At 39.6% G+C, this 21455-nt stretch overlaps 1 protein-coding gene across 2 annotated transcripts in view; it reads right to left on the bottom strand.

The window, feature by feature from the left end:
* acoxl (acyl-CoA oxidase-like) overlaps positions 1 to 21455 on the bottom strand; it is a 155832-nt gene that overhangs the window by 110432 nt on the left and 23945 nt on the right. For both annotated transcript variants that reach the window (XM_060925370.1, XM_060925371.1), the window contains exons 5-8: positions 3029 to 3127; positions 2537 to 2651; positions 1534 to 1620; positions 1367 to 1439 (exon numbers count right to left, since the gene is read on the bottom strand). In XM_060925370.1, the coding sequence (XP_060781353.1) occupies positions 1367 to 1439; positions 1534 to 1620; positions 2537 to 2651; positions 3029 to 3127 (374 nt within the window). The remainder of the gene's footprint in view (positions 1 to 1366; positions 1440 to 1533; positions 1621 to 2536; positions 2652 to 3028; positions 3128 to 21455) is intronic.

The raw sequence follows: 21455 nt of genomic DNA, 5'->3' as shown, positions 1-21455 counted from the left end.
GAAGTGGACAAAGATGCATTTTCAAGTGACTATGCAGGGCTGCCAAAGCCTGAAACTGACTTCATCAAACTTTTAAGGCTGTCTGATATATACAACTTTATATATTTCACAGCGCGCCTTTTGGCGGATGCCGCCTGAATCGCGCAGATCCGTTTTTTTGTTTTTTTTTAGGGGGGGGGGCGTTGGAGTGTCTGATTATAATTTCAAAGTAAATTCTGTATTAAAATTACTAAATAAGCAAATCCGTTACAGTCCATGAAACAGGAAGTATAAGGATGAAAAAAAAAAAAAAAACAGTTCAAATCGGAAAGCTGCGCACATATGCGCAGTCCTGCACACCGCTCGGGCTGCGCAAATGTGCGCAGCTTTCCAATTTAAACTGTTTTTTTTCTCATCCTTATACTTCCTGTTTCATTGACTGTAACGGATTTGCTTATTTAGTAATTTTAATATAGAATTTACTTTGAAATTATAATCAGACACTCCAACGCCCCCCCCCCCCCCCCCCCCAAAAAAAAAATCGGATCTGCGCGATTCAGGCGGCATCCGCCAAAAGGCGCGCTGTTTGCATCCCAAACACAAATCAAATCATACAGAATAGACCTAAAATGTTTTTCAAAAATGACCCTTGCATGAGCAAAGTGACAAGTTTCAAATAGAAACGTGACAAACGAGCGATATTAAGTGTACATTACAATGTAAACGTACACTCAGCGGTTCCAGTTAGGCATTCTCCAGAGATTGTTCACATGATGTTTTGGTTTCCAAAAACAAACTTAAACACAATTGATTGTTTATTTAAACAACTAACCACTTATAAAATGATCGGAGCAGACTTTGCTGTGTTTGGAAGGCTGATAATCCTTGCGGTTGATTCTCGCAAGCCATAGATTTCTCCTTTGTATGCTGAGTTTGTTTGCTCGCCTTCATGCTCCCGTATAGTGGGAATTCCATAAAAGCTCCGCTTGACTTCATCATCTGACCTATTACGACAGCCGTGAATACAACAGGTGTGCACCATCGCTAGCTTTAAATAGCCTGCTTCGGTTCTTTTGAAGACTTCGTACTCGCGCGTTACAATGTGTGCTCAGTGACCCGTATGGTAAGCTGGACCCCCAAGATGGCTGCCACTAGGGAATCCCTGACTCTGTGACGTCATGTGAAAACTATCTATACAAAGACATTCTAGAAAATTCTGTGCTTCCAACTTTGTGGTAACAATCTGGTGAAGGTACATATATGGCTATGATGGTCAGGGGTCCACATACTTTTGGCCAAATAATGTATACCAAATATTCCATAGGCAAACTCTGATACACATCAAGTACTGGTCAATAAACATGATTATGGGGATGAATATACTCACTTGTGTAGCAGGTTTTCCCGTGGTATCCTGACATGATCAAATATCAAGATACCATTGTCAACTCCATGTAGGCCTTAATAAGAAAACACACACACAACCAATAAAACATTTTCTGAGCATCCTCGAAGAAGGAAGGGTTACTTTTTAAGATATCAATTTCCTCCTACCTTCTTTATGTTCCATATCAATTGCAGTAACTCCTAGACACATGTCCCCATTCTGGTCTCGTATTGGCACAATGAAACAGTGAGGACCTGAGAGAAAATAAGAAAAAAAAATGCACTTTAAATATGTTTTATGGATGGAAAATGTGAGCAATTGCATAACAACATGCAGTGTTCCTTTGCCAGCTTCTACACTGAAAAGTCCAGTGGGTTTAACTTCAAATAAGAAGAAAAAAGAAGACAAATGGGATTGAATATACTGGGTACTTATACTACGGCAAAGAGTGATTAAAGCTCACAGCAGGCAATGGACATGTTAAATAATAACAAAAGAGCATTACCATCCTGCTGCAGGTGATTCAAGTTTGTTCACTGCATTTATAATCTTAAACTGCTACCCAGAGGACATTATCAAAATGTTCAGTAATGCACATAAGGTTGGCAGGCTGTGATTTTATAAAAACTATTTTTAGAAATGAGGAAAAAAAAAAGAGCAAAAATGCACATACGCACATGTAATGCGTGTTATTTGGAGCTCAAACAGATAGAGATGTTGTTTAGTTTTAACATAATTTCCTGCTTAACGTGATCAGTCTCATTTATACCCCAAAGAAACCACAGTTACTGATGACCACAAGCAATCAAAACCAGAATATTTTCAGACAACGATTTCCTTGCCTTTAAATTATTTGGGGAGACATGATAAATTTTTCCACGTTACAAATTTGGGAATGATTTTTGTTATAGCAAAGATACATATTTACACCAGTTATTTGCATAGACAATCTGAATGGTTATATGTGGTGTTCATTTTTGGTGCAACTATTTTTGCCTGTTATCTTAAATGGGTGCTAATAATCTCCGAGCTACAAATAATACTGGTTCATATCAGTGGTCCCACAATGTTTGCTAACACAACATTCAAAAAGTTTGACAGATTGAACCTTCGAGGAAAAATTTGTTCCTATATCCATAACAAGCGATGGCCCTTTTTGGTCATACATACCATGACATTCTCCATTAAGCATGAGCTGTGCAAATACAGCAGCATAGTTTCCTTTCATTGCATTTCCAATGTACATCTTCTGTGCATTTTCACAAGGTGTGTGAATGATAAACTCCTGTTAACTCATTGAGACAAATGAGAAAGTCAGCAATGAAGAAGACAAAATTAATTATGTACGTACAGCAATATGCTATTCTATGCATTAGTAGATAAAGTATATTGCTCCTGTGAATAATGAAGATTGACTGGGATATAGATAGTATGACTGCATTTGCATAACGCTAATGAAGGAGTGCTCACGTATCTTTTTTTTTAGCTATTACCATCAACGCTATTACTTATGATTTCTTGTACATTTTCAACTTTCTAAGAAAAAAAAAATCAATTTTGCACATTAATCCAACAACAAATAAAAGTGAAAAGTTCAGCGACACAAGATTATTTTTGCTCCAGATTAACAGCATAGTTGAGGGAACAGTTAGGAAAATGTACCTGCATTGAAGCATCATAGTGAGCCTCAGTCATTATGCCCCGTACATTACTCCCATGACCTCTTTCTGTCATAGCAAACATCCCAGTGAATGCCAAATCCTACAAGTTAAAGAAAGTATGGAGAGATTTTAACATAACATATACTAAAATAGATAAAAACACACATTAGAAAGTCATAGAAATATTCGATACAACAAGACACGAGTATGTTCCCTAGGCGACAATCACCCAGAGACCAACTGCAAATAATGTTAACTTTGAGATACTTACAATGTTGTCCATACTTACAGAGGACAACATTTTTGCTATTTACCAAACAGAAAAAAAAAAAAGTTTGTTACATTTGAGAGATGCATGGAAGTTCCAGCTGACAGTTGATATAGAAGTATTGATAGTTGATATTGAAGATTCAGTCTATACAGAGGACATGGGGCCAGCAGCTGACAGGAAACGTTGTCCTCTGGGAAATGTAAATGATATGGGTCTTTGACCTTGCATTTATTACCAGGGTTTGTAACACTGTCCCAGCAGTGCTTACATCCTTATACATACCTGGGAGGGAGATGAATGGGTAGTTTACATTACCACTAAGAATATCTAGTAAATGTCTAATGTACTGGTCTATGCTTCCTTACTTTTCCAGGAATTTAGTAATGAGGTACATTGTGAGTTCTGCCATAATCTCCCATTACTCAAAGCTTTTCAATGCTGAATGCTAGTAGCATTTGGTGGTCAAAAAGATTTTCAGGTAATAATCTATTACGTCCTGGTAGAGGTTGCAGAAGGATTTGGTTTCCCACCTATGTTTTTGCATTCCAATGCTTCAAAAATGGTATTTGGTTTTTAATACGGCTGGTAACACTGAATGAATAATTGTTTTACTATTAACATGCACACAGAAAGATGTTTAATGTATGTCAAATGTTTTTATTGTATACCATAGGGCAGGAGTCTTCAATCCTATCCGCAAAGGGCCAGTGTGGCTGCAGGCTTTCATTCCACCCAAGCAGGAGCTACACCTGATTTCACTTGTTTAATCATTTCACCCTCGTCTCCAATCAACAATCAAGTGAGCCTCCAATTTGGCTGTAATGAAAGCCTGCAGCTACACCGGCCCTTTGCGGATAGGATTGAAGACCCCTGCCATAGGGGGTTCAAAGGCTTTTGTGTATTTAACATCTGGGTCCTTTATGGACCATTACATGCCTTGCTCTTGGCATGATCTTTGTTGGTTGATTACTCTGGGAGGGAATCAATGGTCTTGAATTTTCTCCATCTGTCCGTCTGTGGACTGGTAGAGTCCAAACTCTAGAGATGATTTTGTAATCTTTTCCAGCCTGATGAGCATCAACAACTCTCAGAAATCTTTGTATCATACACTTCCACAAATGTGTTCTGAAGATGAGATTTTTATAGTTCCCTGTTCTTTAAATAAAAGATGTAGGGATGCACCAATACATTGGTCAAATACTGGTATCGGCCGATATTCCCCTTGTTGACTACCATCGGCAAATAAGATAGGATTCGCCGATGTCAGTCACCGATGTTCTGGTTATTTGCGGTTGGATGGTCAGACTCGGACAGTAGTTCAACAGTAGCAACATACACAGACAGAACTGGCTGCACAAGGCGAAAGGTACCGAGCACACCTGTGGCTTGTTTTCAAAGTGAGCGAAAAATGCTGGCGGTGTGAGGGCATTTCACCGTCTCTGAGACAAATCCGCGATATGCAGTTTGTAAGACATGTTTGAGTGACATTTCAAGAGGAGGTGCTGCATCTAAGAATTTTAACGCATCAACTCTCATCAACCATCTGAAAAAGAGACATAGGGAGAAAACAACAATTATCTGAAAGCGGATTTAAAAAAAAAAAAAAAAACCCACACAAAAAACAAAAAACCAGAGATGAACTACACAGGAAAAAGGGAACAAATCTCCACCAGCAGGATTCAGTCCTTGATTAGCACAGTATTTGAGAAAACAAAATTCCTCCGGACAGCGCCAAAGCTAAATAGATTACTAAAAAGGTGATTGAATTGATCGCATTAATAGCCTTTCTCCAGAGTGGAGGACGCAGGATTTAGAGGCCTGATGGAGTATATGGAGCCCCGCTACACACTGCCCAGCTGCCACCATTTTGCCGACATCTGTCAACCTGAAACCTACAGTACAAGGATGTGGCCACACACATTCATGAACTACTGGCTTACGACATCCCTGCCATCAGTTTTTCAACTGATATTTGGAGTTCAAATGTCAGCCCAGTGAGCATGCTTAACCTCACAGCACAGTGGATTAACAAGGATTTTAAACTGATAAAAGTGGTGCTACACTCCCAGGAGTTCACAGGCTCCTACTCTGCACCGGTCATCTCCGAGGCATTTGAGAAAATGTTTGAAATGTGGAAAATAGACAAATCTAAAGTGCATGCTGTTGCGAGAGATAACGCCAGAAATACGGCAAAAGCTATGATGAACAGCAGTCTGGCTAGTTTCAGCTGCATGGCTCACACCCTGCAGCTGGCTGTCCAGGATATTGTGGCAATAAAACAAAAGATAGTCAGTCACTTTAAACATTCATCCCTTGCTTACTCCCGTCTGCAGGCAGTGCAGATCCAGTTGGGGATGAAACCAAAAAGGCTACAGCAAGATGTGGCCCCTTGGTGGAGTAGTGCATTCTACATTACGTAGAACCTTCTCGAACAAAAGCATGCACTTGCTACATATGCTGCAGTCTATGACTTCCCCACAACCCTTATTGCACACCAGTGGGGATTAGTTGAAAACTTTAATAACGTTTCTCTTCCCTTTGGAACAACTGACAAGACAAGTCAGCTCATCAGAGGCATCGACTGCTGACATGATCCCCCTTGGTGAGAGCCCGGAGACATCTTTTGAGCAAGGAGACCAACACAGACCATGGTGTGGGGAAAAAAAAAAAAAACCACATTACTAGAGGCTGTAAACAGGCGATTCGATCAAATAGAGTTTGATCCAATATTCTCCATTGTAACCTCACTGTCCATATATAAGGACCGCTACTTTGACGACGATATTAAACAAGGCGCACAAGCAACGCTTGACGTGCAACTTATGGATCGACCTGCTGCTGGTGTTGGAGATGGTAGAGAGAGCAAGAGGACATGCACAGACTGGGCACAGTCCACTCTGCATGATAATGTTTGAGGAGATTCTGGAGGAAAACGGACCAAAGAGGAAGGCATTACAGCAACTGGATGCTTACTTTGCAGAGCCTCCTATTCTCAGAAATGTCTGTTTCTCCAATATCCGAGTGCATCATCACCTGCGTTTTCCAGCACTGGCACAAATGGCATGCAAATACCCAAGTGCTCCATGCACCAGTACGGACAGTGAGTGGCTATTCAGCTCTGCATCTCACATCTTGGATGAAAAGAGAAACAGACTGAGCGGCAACCAGGTAAAGATGCTTACTTTTGTAAAGAAAAACATGCATCTCACTAAAAAAATAGACTGAGGTAACTGTGATTTTCTCCCTTTTTTTTTAAATTATGGGACAATTTTTCCCAAGAGGACAACTTTTGTTTTGTGAAGAGGCCCATGTTCAGCCCCATGTTCCAGCCTACTTTATGTTTATGCTCAATAGACACAAGAACAATTGTATTCTGCATGAAAAACACAAAACGTAAAAGAGCCCTATTTATTTGACTTACTATTTTTAAATTATATTTTATTTTTCTTTCCTAGTCACTTTTGCATTTGTCCCATCTGACCATACAGCTGTCCGCCGGCGACAAGGCTTTTTCTTTGTCCATGTGGTCAGTTGCAAACTTTAGTTAAGCTTGAAGGTGTCAATTTTGGAGCGGGGGTTATTTCTTGGATAGCAGCCTCTTAGTCCATGGTGATATAAAACTCACTGAACTGTAGACAGTGATCCATCAGCTTCCAGTTCATGGCAGGGCCGTGCCATGATGGTTCCTGGGCTGTTCCTGACAATCCAAACAAATTTCCTTTCAGCTGAGGGTGACAGTTTGGGTTTTCTTGAAGCCAAGTGACTACACCTCCCGGTAACTTAAATACAATTGTTTGAACTGATATTGGCATCTGCAGTTGTTTACAAATCATTTCGCCACAGAAAATGAACAGTTCAGAGAAATAATTGAAAGCCCAATATTGCCATGATATTCATATCCAAGATGAACTTTGTCACTGTATGTAAACTTCTGACCACAACTCTGTACGTATATGCATAGGTAAGAGAGAAAACACAGGTTGTTGGGTATGCCCAATGCCACCAAAAGAGTAAGAACAGGATACATTTTGCAGTGAACGCAAGCAAGGACCCCAGCAAGATGAACTAGGACAGCATAACTAAAACAGCAGCACCAGAAGGTAACACAGACATGATGGTGCCATGGGACATAAAGCCGCCAGCCACTTCATCAACAAACCCGAGTGAGAGTGGGGGTGTGACAGCATCCATACATCCCAGTTTACCAAAGCACTATGCCTGAGGACCCTCCAGATCTACTCCTTAAACTAATAAAAACTAACAAAAGGCTTGACTAAACAGATATGTTTTCAGCTTTGACTTAAACACAGACTATGTCTGAGTCTCAAACACTACTTGGAAGGCTATTCCATAACTGTGGGGCTTTATAAGAAAAGGCTCTGCTCCCTGATGTAGACTTCACTATATGAGGTACCAACAGATAGCCTGCACCTTCTGGTCCAAGTAGGTGTGGCGGGTCATAAAGGACCAGAAGCTTGCTCAGGTACTGTGGTGCGAGACCATTCAGTGCTTTAAAAGGTCAATAGTACCATTTTATAATTAATACAAAATTTGATTGGGAGCCAGTGCAGTGTGGATATGACAGGGGTGATGTGGTCATATTTTCTAGTTCTAGTAAGGACTCTTGCTGCTGCATTTTGAACTAACTGGAGCTTGTTTATGCACTTATTGGAACAGCCAGACAGTAAGGCATTACAATAATTCAACCTGGAGGTAACAAAAACATGAACTAGTTTTTCTGCGTCATGGAGTGACATATTTCTTATCTTAGGCCACACCAATTTAATTAGTTGGTTCTCAGATTTTTTTTCAGGAAAAATATGAAGCAAGCAAGTGAAATAAAAATAAAATTAAAAAAAATGCTCGGATGGTAAAATTAGTGGTGGAAATAGAGCGCTTTCATAATAGAGAAACAAAACGAAGACAATACATTATTGTTACACATTTCATATGGCTCTTTTAATAGCTCATCTTATTTTCACCCATATGCATTAAGGATAATTGAAAAAAGTCTGAAACAGTCTTCATTTTTTCCTTTTATTTGTGTAAACAAGCCCCCAAGGGGAACTCAAACAACTGTGCCTGACAAGTCAGAATGCCATCTCTCTGCACATCTTTTATCAGGCAAACCAGTAAACAGATAGGCTAAATAAACGATTGAATTAGTCAATTGAACATCTACAATGCACAGAAAAAAAAAAAAAAAGATTTGACCAGTAGGCTACTTCTGATGGCTAAATACTTCGAATGATTTTTTGTTTGCCCCTCACATCAATCAATGAAATATATAAATCAAACCCACCTCCACAGAGTTGTTGTCCAAGTTGGCACATCGCAGGGTAACAAGCTCACGGCATCTTGAGTACAACTGTGCAAAGTTTTCCCCCTCTTGAATTTCGACACACCTGTCAAAGATTTTACACCTCTGTTCGCTGAATATCCCATCACAAACACAGGCTTTGCAGGATTCCCCTCCATAGGCATGTTTCTTCCACAAGTCTTTATCTAAAGTGAAAGGGGCGATTTGATTGGTTTTCAACGTCACGTGACCTCAACCTGCAGTCTTCAGTATTTTGAAACATCAGCCATGATGTTTTTCTGTTGGTGGGAGTTTGATTTCGATTTTTTTTTTCTTTTTCATTTTGCATTTTCTTCAAGCGGCGATTCCGAGAACCAACTAATCGAATTGGTGTGGCCTTAGCAATATTTCTGAGATGAAAGAAAGCTATCCGGATAATGTTATCGATATGAGTTTCTAACAAAAGACTGGAGTCAATGATCACACCAAGGTCTTTGACTGCTACACAAGAAGAAAGAGAAAGGCCATCCAGAGTTACTGTATAATCAGAAAACCTACATCTAGCTGCATGTGGTCCTAGTACAAGTACTTCTGTCTTGTCAGAGTTAAGCAGAAGGAAGCTCATAAGCATCCAGTATCAAATGCCCTTTACACATTCCTCAAATTTTATTAAGCTGGTGTCTCTCATCTAGCTTTGCTGAAACATAAAACTGTGCGTCATCAGCATAACAGTGGAAACTAATACCAGGCTTACAAATATCACCACCCAGCAGTAACATACCGTACATAAAGAGAAAAAAAAAAAAAGCAGTGGGCCCAAGACAGAACCTTGTGGAACACCAAACTTTACCTCAGTATGTACAGAAAAAAAAAAAAATCTATCACCATTTACATCAACAAACTGATAACGATCAGTTAAATAAGACAGGAAAGGGTTGTTCCCTTAACTCCCACAACACTTTCTAGTCTATCCAGGAGAATGGAATGATCAGTGGTGTCAAAGGCTGCACTAAAGGTCAAGCAATACAAGCAGGGATAAACAGCTCTGATCGGATGCCAAAAGTAGATTGTTTACTACTTTAACCAGTGCTGTCTCTGTGCTAGGATGAGGTCTAAATCCTTACTGATACATTTAATGGATGTTATTCCTATGTACATATGAGCATAACTGCTGTGCCACAGCTTTTTCTAGGATCTTTGATATTGGCCTAAAACTGGACAGCTGACAGGGGTCAAGGTCAGGCTTTTTTTTTTAAATCAGGGGTTTGATAACTTGGTTTAAAAGGATTTGGGTACATAAATTCTTCCTTTAGAATTGGCTATTTTTAGAAGTAGTTCAATTGCTTCTGGTATTATGTGTTTGAAAAGTCATGTAGGTAAGGGATCTAGTACATAAATTGAAGATTTTGATGTAGAGAGTAATGAAATTAGTTCAATTTCTCTAAAGGGAGTAAACATTCTAATTGCTGATGTGATACCATACATGTCAACCCCTTTGGGCGTCCACCTGTAGTATCAGAGGAAGAAATCCATAAAATCAACATAAAATCCTTACAGCCTTCGAATCGCACCAAACTTAATAAATAAATAAGTAAATATAACTTGCCTGAGAACTTCGTCCAGCATGTCGAAAATCGCCTCGCCCGTGCCGATATTGCACACGGGCATGTCTATGATTCTTGACTTCGCCCCTCTGTTTATGTCGAAGAGCCGCACCAAAATGGCCAGTTGCTTGTCCGTCTTTTTGTCATTGGATTCGATGATCATCAAGGAAAATGGCGACGTCCGGCAATGCTGGATGATCGGTAGTGTAGCTTCGGGGGCCAAGCTCTTTTTGATTATTTGCGTTGTTTTGGTGCGCCTACAGCTGATAGATTTCGCAATCGTACTGTCCGTGCAAATTCGCGGCAACAGTTCTGTCAGGTGGTCCGCAACAGCTAGTGGCAAATTGTGCTGAGCAATAAAATTACAGATCGTAACTTCTGCTCTTATTACACTTGTTGGTTGATCATCGGTCTTAGGCTTTGCAAACATCGTCATTTGCGGCTGATTCTGTTTCTGGTGCAAATTTCGCTGATGTAGTTTGGACCTCATGTGTTCCCTCACGTCGTAAACTCCAGACGCCGCAACTTTTATATCTCACACACAAACTGTGCAGTGCGCGTACTCCTCATTTCTTGCCTGAACAATGACACCATTAAAAGTCTCCTTCCATTCAGGAAGATACTGCCCGCCGTATCTTATTTTCTTTCTCGGTGTTCCCATTCTTTCACTCAGCAGACACTATTCAAAATCTCCCAGGTGTAAACAAATGTCGCTCTGCACAATGAGAAAATCATTCAAACAATGACCGTTTGGCGTGTTTAAATGCAGATCGTGCGCATGACCGGAATGAGCGAAGTCTCGCAGTCGCGATACTGCACGAGGCTTGAGGAATAAACATCCGGTTTCACATAGTCTGGGTTATCTGCCCCTGCATACACGCTGTTCTTTGTCTACAAATCGAGCTTTTGTATGTTTTTTGCGACGATCAGCTGACGATGTTCAAGTAAGATACACAAAATAAATTTAGGTCAGAAAATACTGAAAACCCGCAAGACTTTGTTTATACACCCATACACCCTTGAAATGAGCTAAAATCCATATAATTTCCGGACAATCCGTATAGGTTGACATGTATGTGATACACTTGTATTGTTAACTACAGGGTTACTTAAATTGTCTGGTCTTAAATTAGTAGTTTGAATTTTGTGCCAGATATTTTCAATTTTGTCACTGAAAAAAATTCATGAAGTTGTTGCTACTACATATTCAGGTATGCGTGTGTGGTCTTTTTCCTAGTTAATTTTGCTACAGTATTAAATAGGAATCTAGGATTATTTTTATTATCCTCTGTTAGAGTGGAGAGATACGTTGATCTAGCAGCACTAAGAGTTTTTATGTACTTCAGGAAGCTCTCCTTCCATGCTAATTTGAACACTACCAATTTTGTTTGATGCCATTTACATTCTAATTTCAGTGTTTCCCACAGACCAGGTAGCAATTTGTGGTGCTCCACTATGCCGATGAGGGAATCGTGTGCGGTGGTGTCGTGGCGGTCGGTGGAGTCGGTCATTGGGGTGTATGCAAAGTGTTTACAGCGGGCGGTGTTCAAACACACAGTATTTTTCTTCAGTCACCTGCTGGGACTATTTTAAAGCTACAAGAAGCATTTGAGATTATTCAGTTCAATCTAAATTCTTTTAAAGTTCTTTAAGAGAAGACAGCTAAAACAATTTTTACCAGAACCCTGCCTGGTTTCATTCCTTGACCCAACTTTACATTACAGGGCAGGCCACTAGTTTGCTGGGCTTGATGTTGGTGGAAAACCTGTCTTTTAAAACTTATGAAAATTACTCACCAAAATTGAAGTTAAAGTTTAGTTTTTACTAGCGATGCACCGGTTGCAATTTTTTGGGCCGATTCCGATTTTCCATGAAGTGTGACCTGCCGATACTGATTTTGGCCAATTCCGATTTCATTTTTTCAAACCACTTCACAGCACACAAAGACTATTTTCTTTTTATCTTTTCTTTAATAGAACATTCTGCTAGATTTTCAGTAATAAATTTTCAACACCTCAAAAGGTTGAAAACAAACAAAAAGACATTGTTCTTTGTAAAATCTTTCTTCATGTTTGGTATTAACATATTAATTCCTGAAATAGGAAATTCACACAAACATTTTTTCTTTTCCCATCCAATATCTGGCACAAAAACAACTTCCCCCTCATATATTATTTGCCAACTGCTATGGAACACACTTTCATAAGCCTATTTAGATCTGAAAACTTGTGCCTTATAGAACAACCCATTTCTTCATTCAGTATCAAAATACAAAAATAATTTCCAGTCATACTTATACCATAGCCATTCTATCATCTTTGTCAAATGTGTGTTTGTAGAGTAATTTCCAATGGAATCAAGTGCAACCAAGGTTGTAAAACAAACAAACATTTTTTTCCCCTTTCTCTCTTTGTACAAATCTAACTAGATGTTTGGTAATAGGCTAACATATTAATTCCTGTAACGGGAAATTCACACAACCAAACGTTTTCTTCTTTTCACATCCAATATCTGGCACAAAAAAAAAAAATCACTATATTTGGAAATCCAAATATAGTGAAGCCCTGTGATGACCTGGCGACTTGTCCAGGGTGTACCCCGCCTTTCGCCCGTAGTCAGCTGGGATAGGCTCCAGCTTGCCTGCGACCCTGCAGAAGGATAAAGCGGCTAGAGATAATGAGATGAGAAATATAGTGAATTTTTTTTTTTGTTTGTTTGTTAACGGCGCACGCGCCGGAGCTCGTTAGGCGTGTAGGACTGACACTGTTCTGCGCAAGCGCAACACAATCGCACTAGAAAGCATGTTTAAGCTGCCAGTGTAGCTGCAGTCTTTTTAGTTGCGAATTACGAGCATTTCCACTTTCATCTCTATGTGATACACAAGTTTTGATCGGCAGAAAATCGGCATATTTTAATTTTGACCGGCCGGTCACCCGTCATGGCCGATCACGTGAAAATCGGCCGATTCCGATCGGCAGCCGGTCAATCGGTGCATCTCTGGTTTTTACCTTAGTTTTTTGCCTTTTTGGTGGCAATCATTCTTTAGTTGACATTCAAGGAATAAATTGCAAAAAACAAGCTGGAGGTTTTTATTTTAAATATTGAACTCAACACTTACCTTAACCAATACTAAAATGAAATAAATAGTATAGTGTAACAAAATAATAAAATATAATTAGATATAAGAAACCACTTAAGGTAACACCAAGGCAACTAACAATAATGAAAAGCATTACCCTAATTGGTGCAAAGCCTGCATGCCCCATCAGAACATTTAATTCTGCATGGCTTCTTGGGGGAAAAAAAAAAAAAAAAACCTCAAGTGCCCTATCGTAAGGGAAGTCATTGCTGAAGCGGGATAAATGGGATAATGCAATAAGGCCGGTTCCTCGCGTCAAGCTGCTATTGTATGCATCAAAATTGGTTTGTAGCCTGACTCAGGGATGTATGTTTCCTGTAAGCCAAGAAGGCTATGATAAAGCTCATCATGAGCACGACGTAGGCTACCTTTTAAAATAAGGGGTCAGAAGGAGAATCGGGAAGGCTGCGTTGTTTTTAATTAGCCTAACAGGCCTACTTGCAGTCCAGGTATATGCGCAACGGCAGGCCTGTGTACACGCCTCTCCGTCTCTCTGTGTGTGGGGGTGTGCGCGCGCGTGAACGAGAAGAAAGAGCACTATGAATGAACGGAATGATACGCAACGGATTTTTTTTTTCAAAATCGCGAGTCTGATTGTGTGGCGATAGGAATCCATTGTGTGGCGCTGCGCCACACAATGGTCGATGTATTTTGACCAATTTTGAACCCTGAATTTTAAAGTGGTCCGTTTTAAAGTGCAAGTGTAATCGTTATACCAGGGTGCTAATTTTTTTCCTCTCTAAATCACCTTTCTTTTAAGTGAAGCTACATTATCTAAAGTATAGCAGAACGTTGACTCCAAGCATTCAGTTGCTTGATCAAGTTCTGTGGGATCTGACGGTGAGCCAATCAAAGTCGATGACTCTGGGAGACTATTTATAAAACTTTGTACAGGAGTTGACATGAATGTACGTTTAATACAGTAGCGTGGTGAGGTGCATATATTATTGCTCAGACATATTTTGAATAAGATGAGATAAGATCTGAGGTAACTTCAGACTGTGGAAGTGAGACTATATTTTCTATATTTTACCCGAATGTTAGTATTAGATCGAGAGTGTGACCACCATTATGGGTCAGTCCTATGACGTTCTGATTAACCCCTACTGAATCTAGAATGGACAAGAATGCTGTTTTCAGAGGATCTTCAGGGTTATCGAAGGGAATATTAAAATTTCCAACAACTAAAGCCTTGCTCAAGGAAATAACAAGGTCTGAGATGAAAGCTGCAAATTCAGAAAGAAACCCAGAATGTGGCCCCGGGGGCCTGTAAATAATAAGTAACGGAATTGACTGGGTAGACTTATTTTGTGAGGCTACATACATTACATTAGTATGAAGAACTTCAAATGTACTTAATTTATAACCAGGTTTGTGCGCCTAGATAATCATTATAAATAACCGTGATGCCACCGCCTCTGACTTTTTGTATAATCAGGTTTCACTGTATGCAAATTTGATAAGGGATACTCTTTGTATAACTGCACACTCATTTTTGCAATATTAGTTTGTAAGCAATCTTGAGTGTACATCAACGTACCAAAGATTTAATATGTCTCACATCTAGCCAGTACTTGTCCTGTAGGCCATACATGGTCTCTAAATATCAGGCACAAAAAAGCAAAAGTACTGTTTGTCTCTGAAACTTCCTGTGAACGGTTGTTGCTAAAGAAACAATAACAAATTAGAACGAGCATATTAACCTGTGATTTTCCTTGTAGTCAGCAGCATTGCCAGGGCTATTATGGAAAAATTTTAAATCAACATTTTCTAAGCAATTAGAACCCAGAATTCAGTAGTGCTGTGATGAAAGCAGAAACATAATATAGCCACCGAAAGATTAATCACAAGCAACCAGTCATTATTGTTACAGGGTTTTGTGAATAAGAATTACAAGGCAGTTGTAGCACATGGAATTTGTCACATGACTTGGAAATTATACATCATGGAAGATGAACTTTTTTCTCATCAATAATAAAGAGTCAGTAGTAGAATGTCAGCAGAGTGAAGGATACCCAGGGTGATTAGCAGCTAGAAAGACTGCATACATTCACAAGTCTGCAACCAGCACTTCTGACAAAGAGAAAAGATAAAGTGTGGATTATCGGGAGTCACGTGGGACCGCTGAGGGAGATGGTCACCTAGAAATTTCCTCTCTGCAGAAAACTCCTAATTTTCATGTATATTCGGCAGTGTACGCCCAGCGCTCGAAACTAACAGTGTCCCGACGTCCCGGGGACCATAAAAAATGTCATCGGGACACAAAATTATCATATCTGGGACAATCCCGGGACAATGGAAAAAAATAGATCTAGAAAAAAAGTTCTACATTAATATTATTTACAAAGCCGTAACACATACGTAGACATTCACCTAATTTGTCAATTTTAATTTTAAAACGTTAACAGTGAAAAATACATAGTAGCTACACTTTCGATGCACCTGCATCAGTAGTCTACAGAGCAGTGCATTCCGTTCTAGAATCTTCGGCTGGTGTCTGCATTATATGGACTTGGAATGGAATTGCTACCGCACACGCTGCGCCGACTCTTGCCAGAACAAAAATGCTTAAGTGGTTGAAGCGGACCGACCGCGAGGAAGAAACTGAAAGCCCAGACATAACATCTCCGGGACCTTCAGGATCCAAAGTGTCATCACCTGGTCTGCAGGCAACGCTAGCAACTGAATGAACTTAATGAACACTGTTAGACACGTTATAAAATACAACAGGAATGATGTGGATGATATTGACGGAAGATACCGTTCAACAGAATAAGTGAGTTTTCTTGGTGTCTTTCTAGTTCAGAAAGTTTAGTCAGTCAGCAGCACAACTAGGCTCGGACCTGGCACTATGTTGTGGGTGCAAATATTAGCAACATCGTTTCGGCAGCGAAAGTTCATAAAAATGGATAACGGTAATGGTGAAAATAAGTTGGCCTTATAAATGCCAACAGATATTCAAGGTATAAGTAGATGAAATGAACATAAAAGGGGTCTTATTTTCAACTAAAGTGTACTGCAGATGTAGGGAGTTGAAACATTTTCTGAATGAGCTAGTTGGCCCCTTTAAATAAACGGGTATCTATTCATACAGTGAGATCGCCAAAGTTTAATAAACTGAAAATGCAATAACTGTAATTTTGAAGTAGATGATGTATAGGACATGTGTCGCTTGTGTCTTGTGACTTATTGTAAAAATGATATAAAGGGTTCAAAATCGCATAGTTACAAATATAATAGTAACTTCATATGATAATATTAACCACTGGTTATTTCAGAGAGGAAAAAAATGGGGACACTATTGCTTCCATTCGGGACAATACAACACAGAATTCGGGACCACTGGGGGACACAAAGAAAAAAAGTTAATTTTGAGCCCTGTGTACACCCTATTATGTCTGATAACGATATGCAAGGTGTAATGCAACACATTTGAGTGCTTAGACGTGCATATTTGCGTTTTTCTTCACTCTCATGGCAGCTTCATCAAGACCTAGTAGAACTGCTAAGCAAAACGCCAACATGGCTAGTGGTGCTACATCCAGAATGACATCGACTACTGCCGGCGCTGCCAGCCTTGCAACAGATGCCCTAATGGGACTTCAGGCTACTCTGGAAAAGACTATGCACGAGATGGCTCAGGTTAGCAGTATACTTAAAGAGTTACAAGAGGATGTGGCAAGTGTTAAGTCAGCACAAGCTAAAACTAGCATGGACATTACCACCATATTTGAGAGGCTAGAGGAGGCAGACGGTCGATTTATGGCCATAGAGACGGAAAATGCCCAACTGGCCTCTGAATTACAGAAAAGAGCGAAGCACTGTGAAGAGTTAGAGAGGGCTATTCAAGAGGCAGAAAACAGGGATAGACGCATGAAATTATTGTAATTAAGCAAATCTGGGTAGAAAGTTACAGAGGATATAAAGAGTGTACACACCCCGTTAAAATTATATTTATTTTTACATCAGAAAAACCTGAGACCACAATAAATTTCAAAACTTTTCCCACCTTTAATGTGACCTATAACCTGTACAATTCAATTGAAAAACAAACAAATCTTAGGAGGGGGGGAAAAAAATAATAAAAAAGCGTACAATTAGCTGGTTGCATAAGTGTGCACACCCTTAAACTAATACTTTGTTGAAGCATCTTTTGATTTAATTACAGCTTTCAGTCTTTTTGGGTACACACCTGCCATCAATTAAAATGACTCTGATTAACCCCAAATAAAAGTTCAGCTGTCCTAGTAGGATTTTCCTGACATTTACTCAGTTGCATCCTCCAGCAAAAGCCAGGGTTCACAGACAGCTTACAAAAGCATCAAAGGGATCTCATTGTTGAAAGGTATCAGTCAGGAGAAGGGTACAAAACATTTCCACAGCATTACATATACCATGGAGTACAGTGAAGACGGACAGTCATCAAAAAGTGGAGAAAATATGGGACAACAGTGACGTTACCGAGAACTAGACGTCCCTCCAAAATTGATAAAAGACAAGACGAAAACTGGTCAGAGAGGCTGCCAAGAGGCCTACAGCAACACTGAAGGAGCTGCAAGAATTTCTTGCAAGTACTGGTTGTGTACTACATGTGACAACAATCTCCCATATTCTCCATACGGTATGTCTGGAATATAGAACTCCATATGTTCCGTCATAAGACGGAAGCCTTTTCTGACACAGAAAAAAAAAAAAATCCAGGCCCAGCTAAATTTTGAAAAAAAAAAAAAAATCCCAAAAGCATGTGGGAAAATGTGTTATGGTCTGATGAAACCAAGGTTGAACTTTTTGGCCACAATTCCAAAAGGTATGTTTGGCGCAAAAAACACTACACATCATCAAAAGAACACCATACTCACAGTGAAGCATGGTGGTGGTGGCAGCATCATGTTTTGGGGTTGTTTTTCTTCAGCTGGAACAGGGGTTTTAGGTGGAGGGAATTATGAACAGTTCTAAATACCGGTCAATTTTGGCCCAAAACCTTTAGGTGTCTGCTAGAAAGCTGAAAATGAAGAGGAATTTCATCTTTCAGCACGACAATGACCCCAAGCATACATCAAAATCAACAAAAGAATGGCTTTTGTTTTTTTTAAAGTTGTGAGGTGAAGCAAATTAAAAAAAAATAAATAAAAATGTTGCCACACTTATGCAACCAGCTTATTGTACATTTTTTTTCTCCCCCTAACAGACTTGTTTGTTTTTCAAATAATGGCTTCACCAGAAGAAAATTCAAGTTTTGGAATGGCCCAGCCAGAGCCCAGACCTAAATCCAATTGAAAATCTGTGGGGTGACCTGAAGAGGGCTGTGCACAAGAGATGCTCTCGCAATCTGACAGATTTGGAGCGCTTCTGCAAGGAAGAGTGGGCAAATGTTGCCAAGTCTAGAGGTGGCAGGCTGATAGACTCCTACCCAAAAAGACTGAATGCTGTAATTAAATCAAAAGGTGATTCAACAAAGTATTAGTTTAAGGGTGTGCACACTTATGCAACCAACTTCTTGTATGTTTTTTTTTGTTTGTTTTTTGTTTAGTTTTCCCCTCTAACAGATTTTTTTGTTGTTCAGTTGAATTGTACAGTTTATAGGTCACGTTAAAAGGTGGGAAAAAAAAAAAGTTTTGAAATTATTTATCGTGGTCTCGTTTTTCTTACATCAGAAAAACCTATCATTTTAACAGGGTGTGTACACTTTATATGCACCCTAGGTACCCCTACCTTCATGGCAGAAATAATCAAAATCAGTGAAGAATTGAGGGAGAAGAAGCGATTTGTGTGGAAACTGCTCATTAGGGCTTAATTACTCCATATCCATCCATCCATCATCTGTAGCCACTTATCCTGTCCTACAGGGTCACAGGCAAGCTGGAGCCTATCCTAGCTGACTATGGGCGAGAGGCGGTACCCCGTGTACCCACCCTGGACAAGTTGCCAGGTTATCGCAGAGCAATTAATCCATATCTTCATTATTAATTGCAATTATGCAAATTTGGGTAGAAGCTATATGCACCCCAGGCAGACCTACCTTCCTGCCAAAAGGAATAAAAAATAAATTATTATTATTATTATTATTATTATTATAGACTGGTACCAAAATTAAAAAAAAAAAGTGCTTATTTAAGGAGTTAAAGGCATTTTTGAGACAAAGTCGGCAAACAGTCTTATTTTGTCAATTTGGGTGTGCCGAATTCAAGTCTGCAATATGCCGAGCTCTATCTGACCTCTGTTGACCTCTAGAGGTCATTGAACTTTGGGCCTGTAAACGTCTCAGCTGAACCCAGTTTCTCAGCTTTCTAAGGAATGAAATGTACTAAAATGATTAATGAAGTTAGCAAATGGCCTTGTTTGTTAAATGTTTGGGTGCTGAATTCATTTTTCATTTGTAAAACGACATATGACCTCTGATAACCTCAAGGTCATTAAACTTGGCCTATAGGCCTATGCATTTAACGGCATTTTTAAACTGACTACTCCCCCAAAAAGAATATGAACAGACAAAAAACAAATAGAAAGGAACAAATACAACATTAAATGCCAGTCCATGTACATGTGACTTACTTTTCACAATGAGAATGCCTAGGCGATCACCTTACATAACATTTGCATTACATTTAGCGGTTATTGTTTATACAAAGCTACTGAAAAAAGGACAGATTCAGCAGCATACAAAATGTGGGGGCATACAGGTTAATCAGGGTTAGTATATGAGAGTTTTTTTCTTTGTTGTTTGTTTTGTTTTAAACGGGGTAAAGCCTTTACAAAAAACAAAGAAAAAAAACTCTCATATATACTAACCCTGATTAACCTGTATACCCCCACATTTTGTATGCTGCTGAATCTGTCCTTTTCTCAGTAGCTTTGTATAAACAATAACCGCTAAATGTAATGCAATGTTATGTAAGGTGATCGCCTAGGCATTCTCATTGTGAAAAGTAAGTCACATGTACATGGACTGGCATTTAATGTTGTATTTGTTCCTTTCTATTTGTTTTTTGTCTGTTCATATTCTTTTTGGGGGAGTAAAGTCAGTTTAAAAATGCCGTTAAATGCATAGGCCTATAGGCCAAGTTTAATGACCTTGAGGTTATCAGAGGTCATATGTCGTTTTACAAATGAAAAATGAATTCAGCACCCAAACATTTAACAAACAAGGCCATTTGCTAACTTCATTAATCATTTTAGTACATTTCATTCCTTAGAAAGCTGAGAAACTGGGTTCAGCTGAGACGTTTACAAGCCCAAAGTTCAATGACCTCTAGAGGTCAACAGAGGTCAGATAGAGCTCGGCATATTGCAGATTTGAATTCGGCACACCCAAATTGACAAAATAAGACTGTTTGCCGACTTTGTCTCAAAAATGCCTTTGGGTGTCACAATTCTGGATTTTGGTACCAGTCTATTATTATTAAACAACAGCAATAATGGTGAAGAATTGAGAGAAAAGTTATTTTCGTGAAATGTGGATAATGCCAGATGGACAGCACACAATGGCATAAGCTGTCAGTCGGATGAGCTAATAACACCAATGGCTCAATGCGCCAAAAGATGTTTGAAAATGCCTGTTTTTCTCACTCAAGCACAGTGAAATTCCTCCTCTGCATTTAACCCATCTGAAGCAGTGAACGCACGCACAGCAGTGGGCAGCTACTGTATGCTACAGCACCCGGGGAGCAGTTGGGGGTTAGGTGCCGTGCTCAAGGACACTTCAGCCATAATACAGGGGGCAGGGCAAGTGTAGTTCACTCACTCAATTCCCCCTCATATTTTTTCTGCCGGTCCCGGAAATTGAACCAGTAATGCTCGTTAGGGCTTAATTACTCCATAATGGAGCCTACAGCAGCCCAAGGCTGCTTCTCTAACCTTCAGGCCATGGCTGCCCCCATGCCACCAAAAAGATCATGTTTTTGCTGTGCAATTAAAACAAAAGGAATCAAGTACTGGTTAAATTATTAAGTTGTGAGGTGAAGCAAATTAAAAAACAGTCAGGTCCATAAATATTTGCTTATTGACAAAGTTATAAGAAGAAAAACTGGGCGGCAAGGTGGTGTAGTGGTTCACACTGCTGCCTCAGCAAGAAGGTTCTGGGTTTGAGCCCACTGGCTGACAGGGGCCTTTCTGTGT

This window comes from Neoarius graeffei, chromosome 7, assembly GCF_027579695.1.
Source record: "Neoarius graeffei isolate fNeoGra1 chromosome 7, fNeoGra1.pri, whole genome shotgun sequence".
NCBI lineage: Eukaryota > Metazoa > Chordata > Actinopteri > Siluriformes > Ariidae > Neoarius > Neoarius graeffei.
This window is presented reverse-complemented; position numbering and strand designations above follow the sequence as displayed.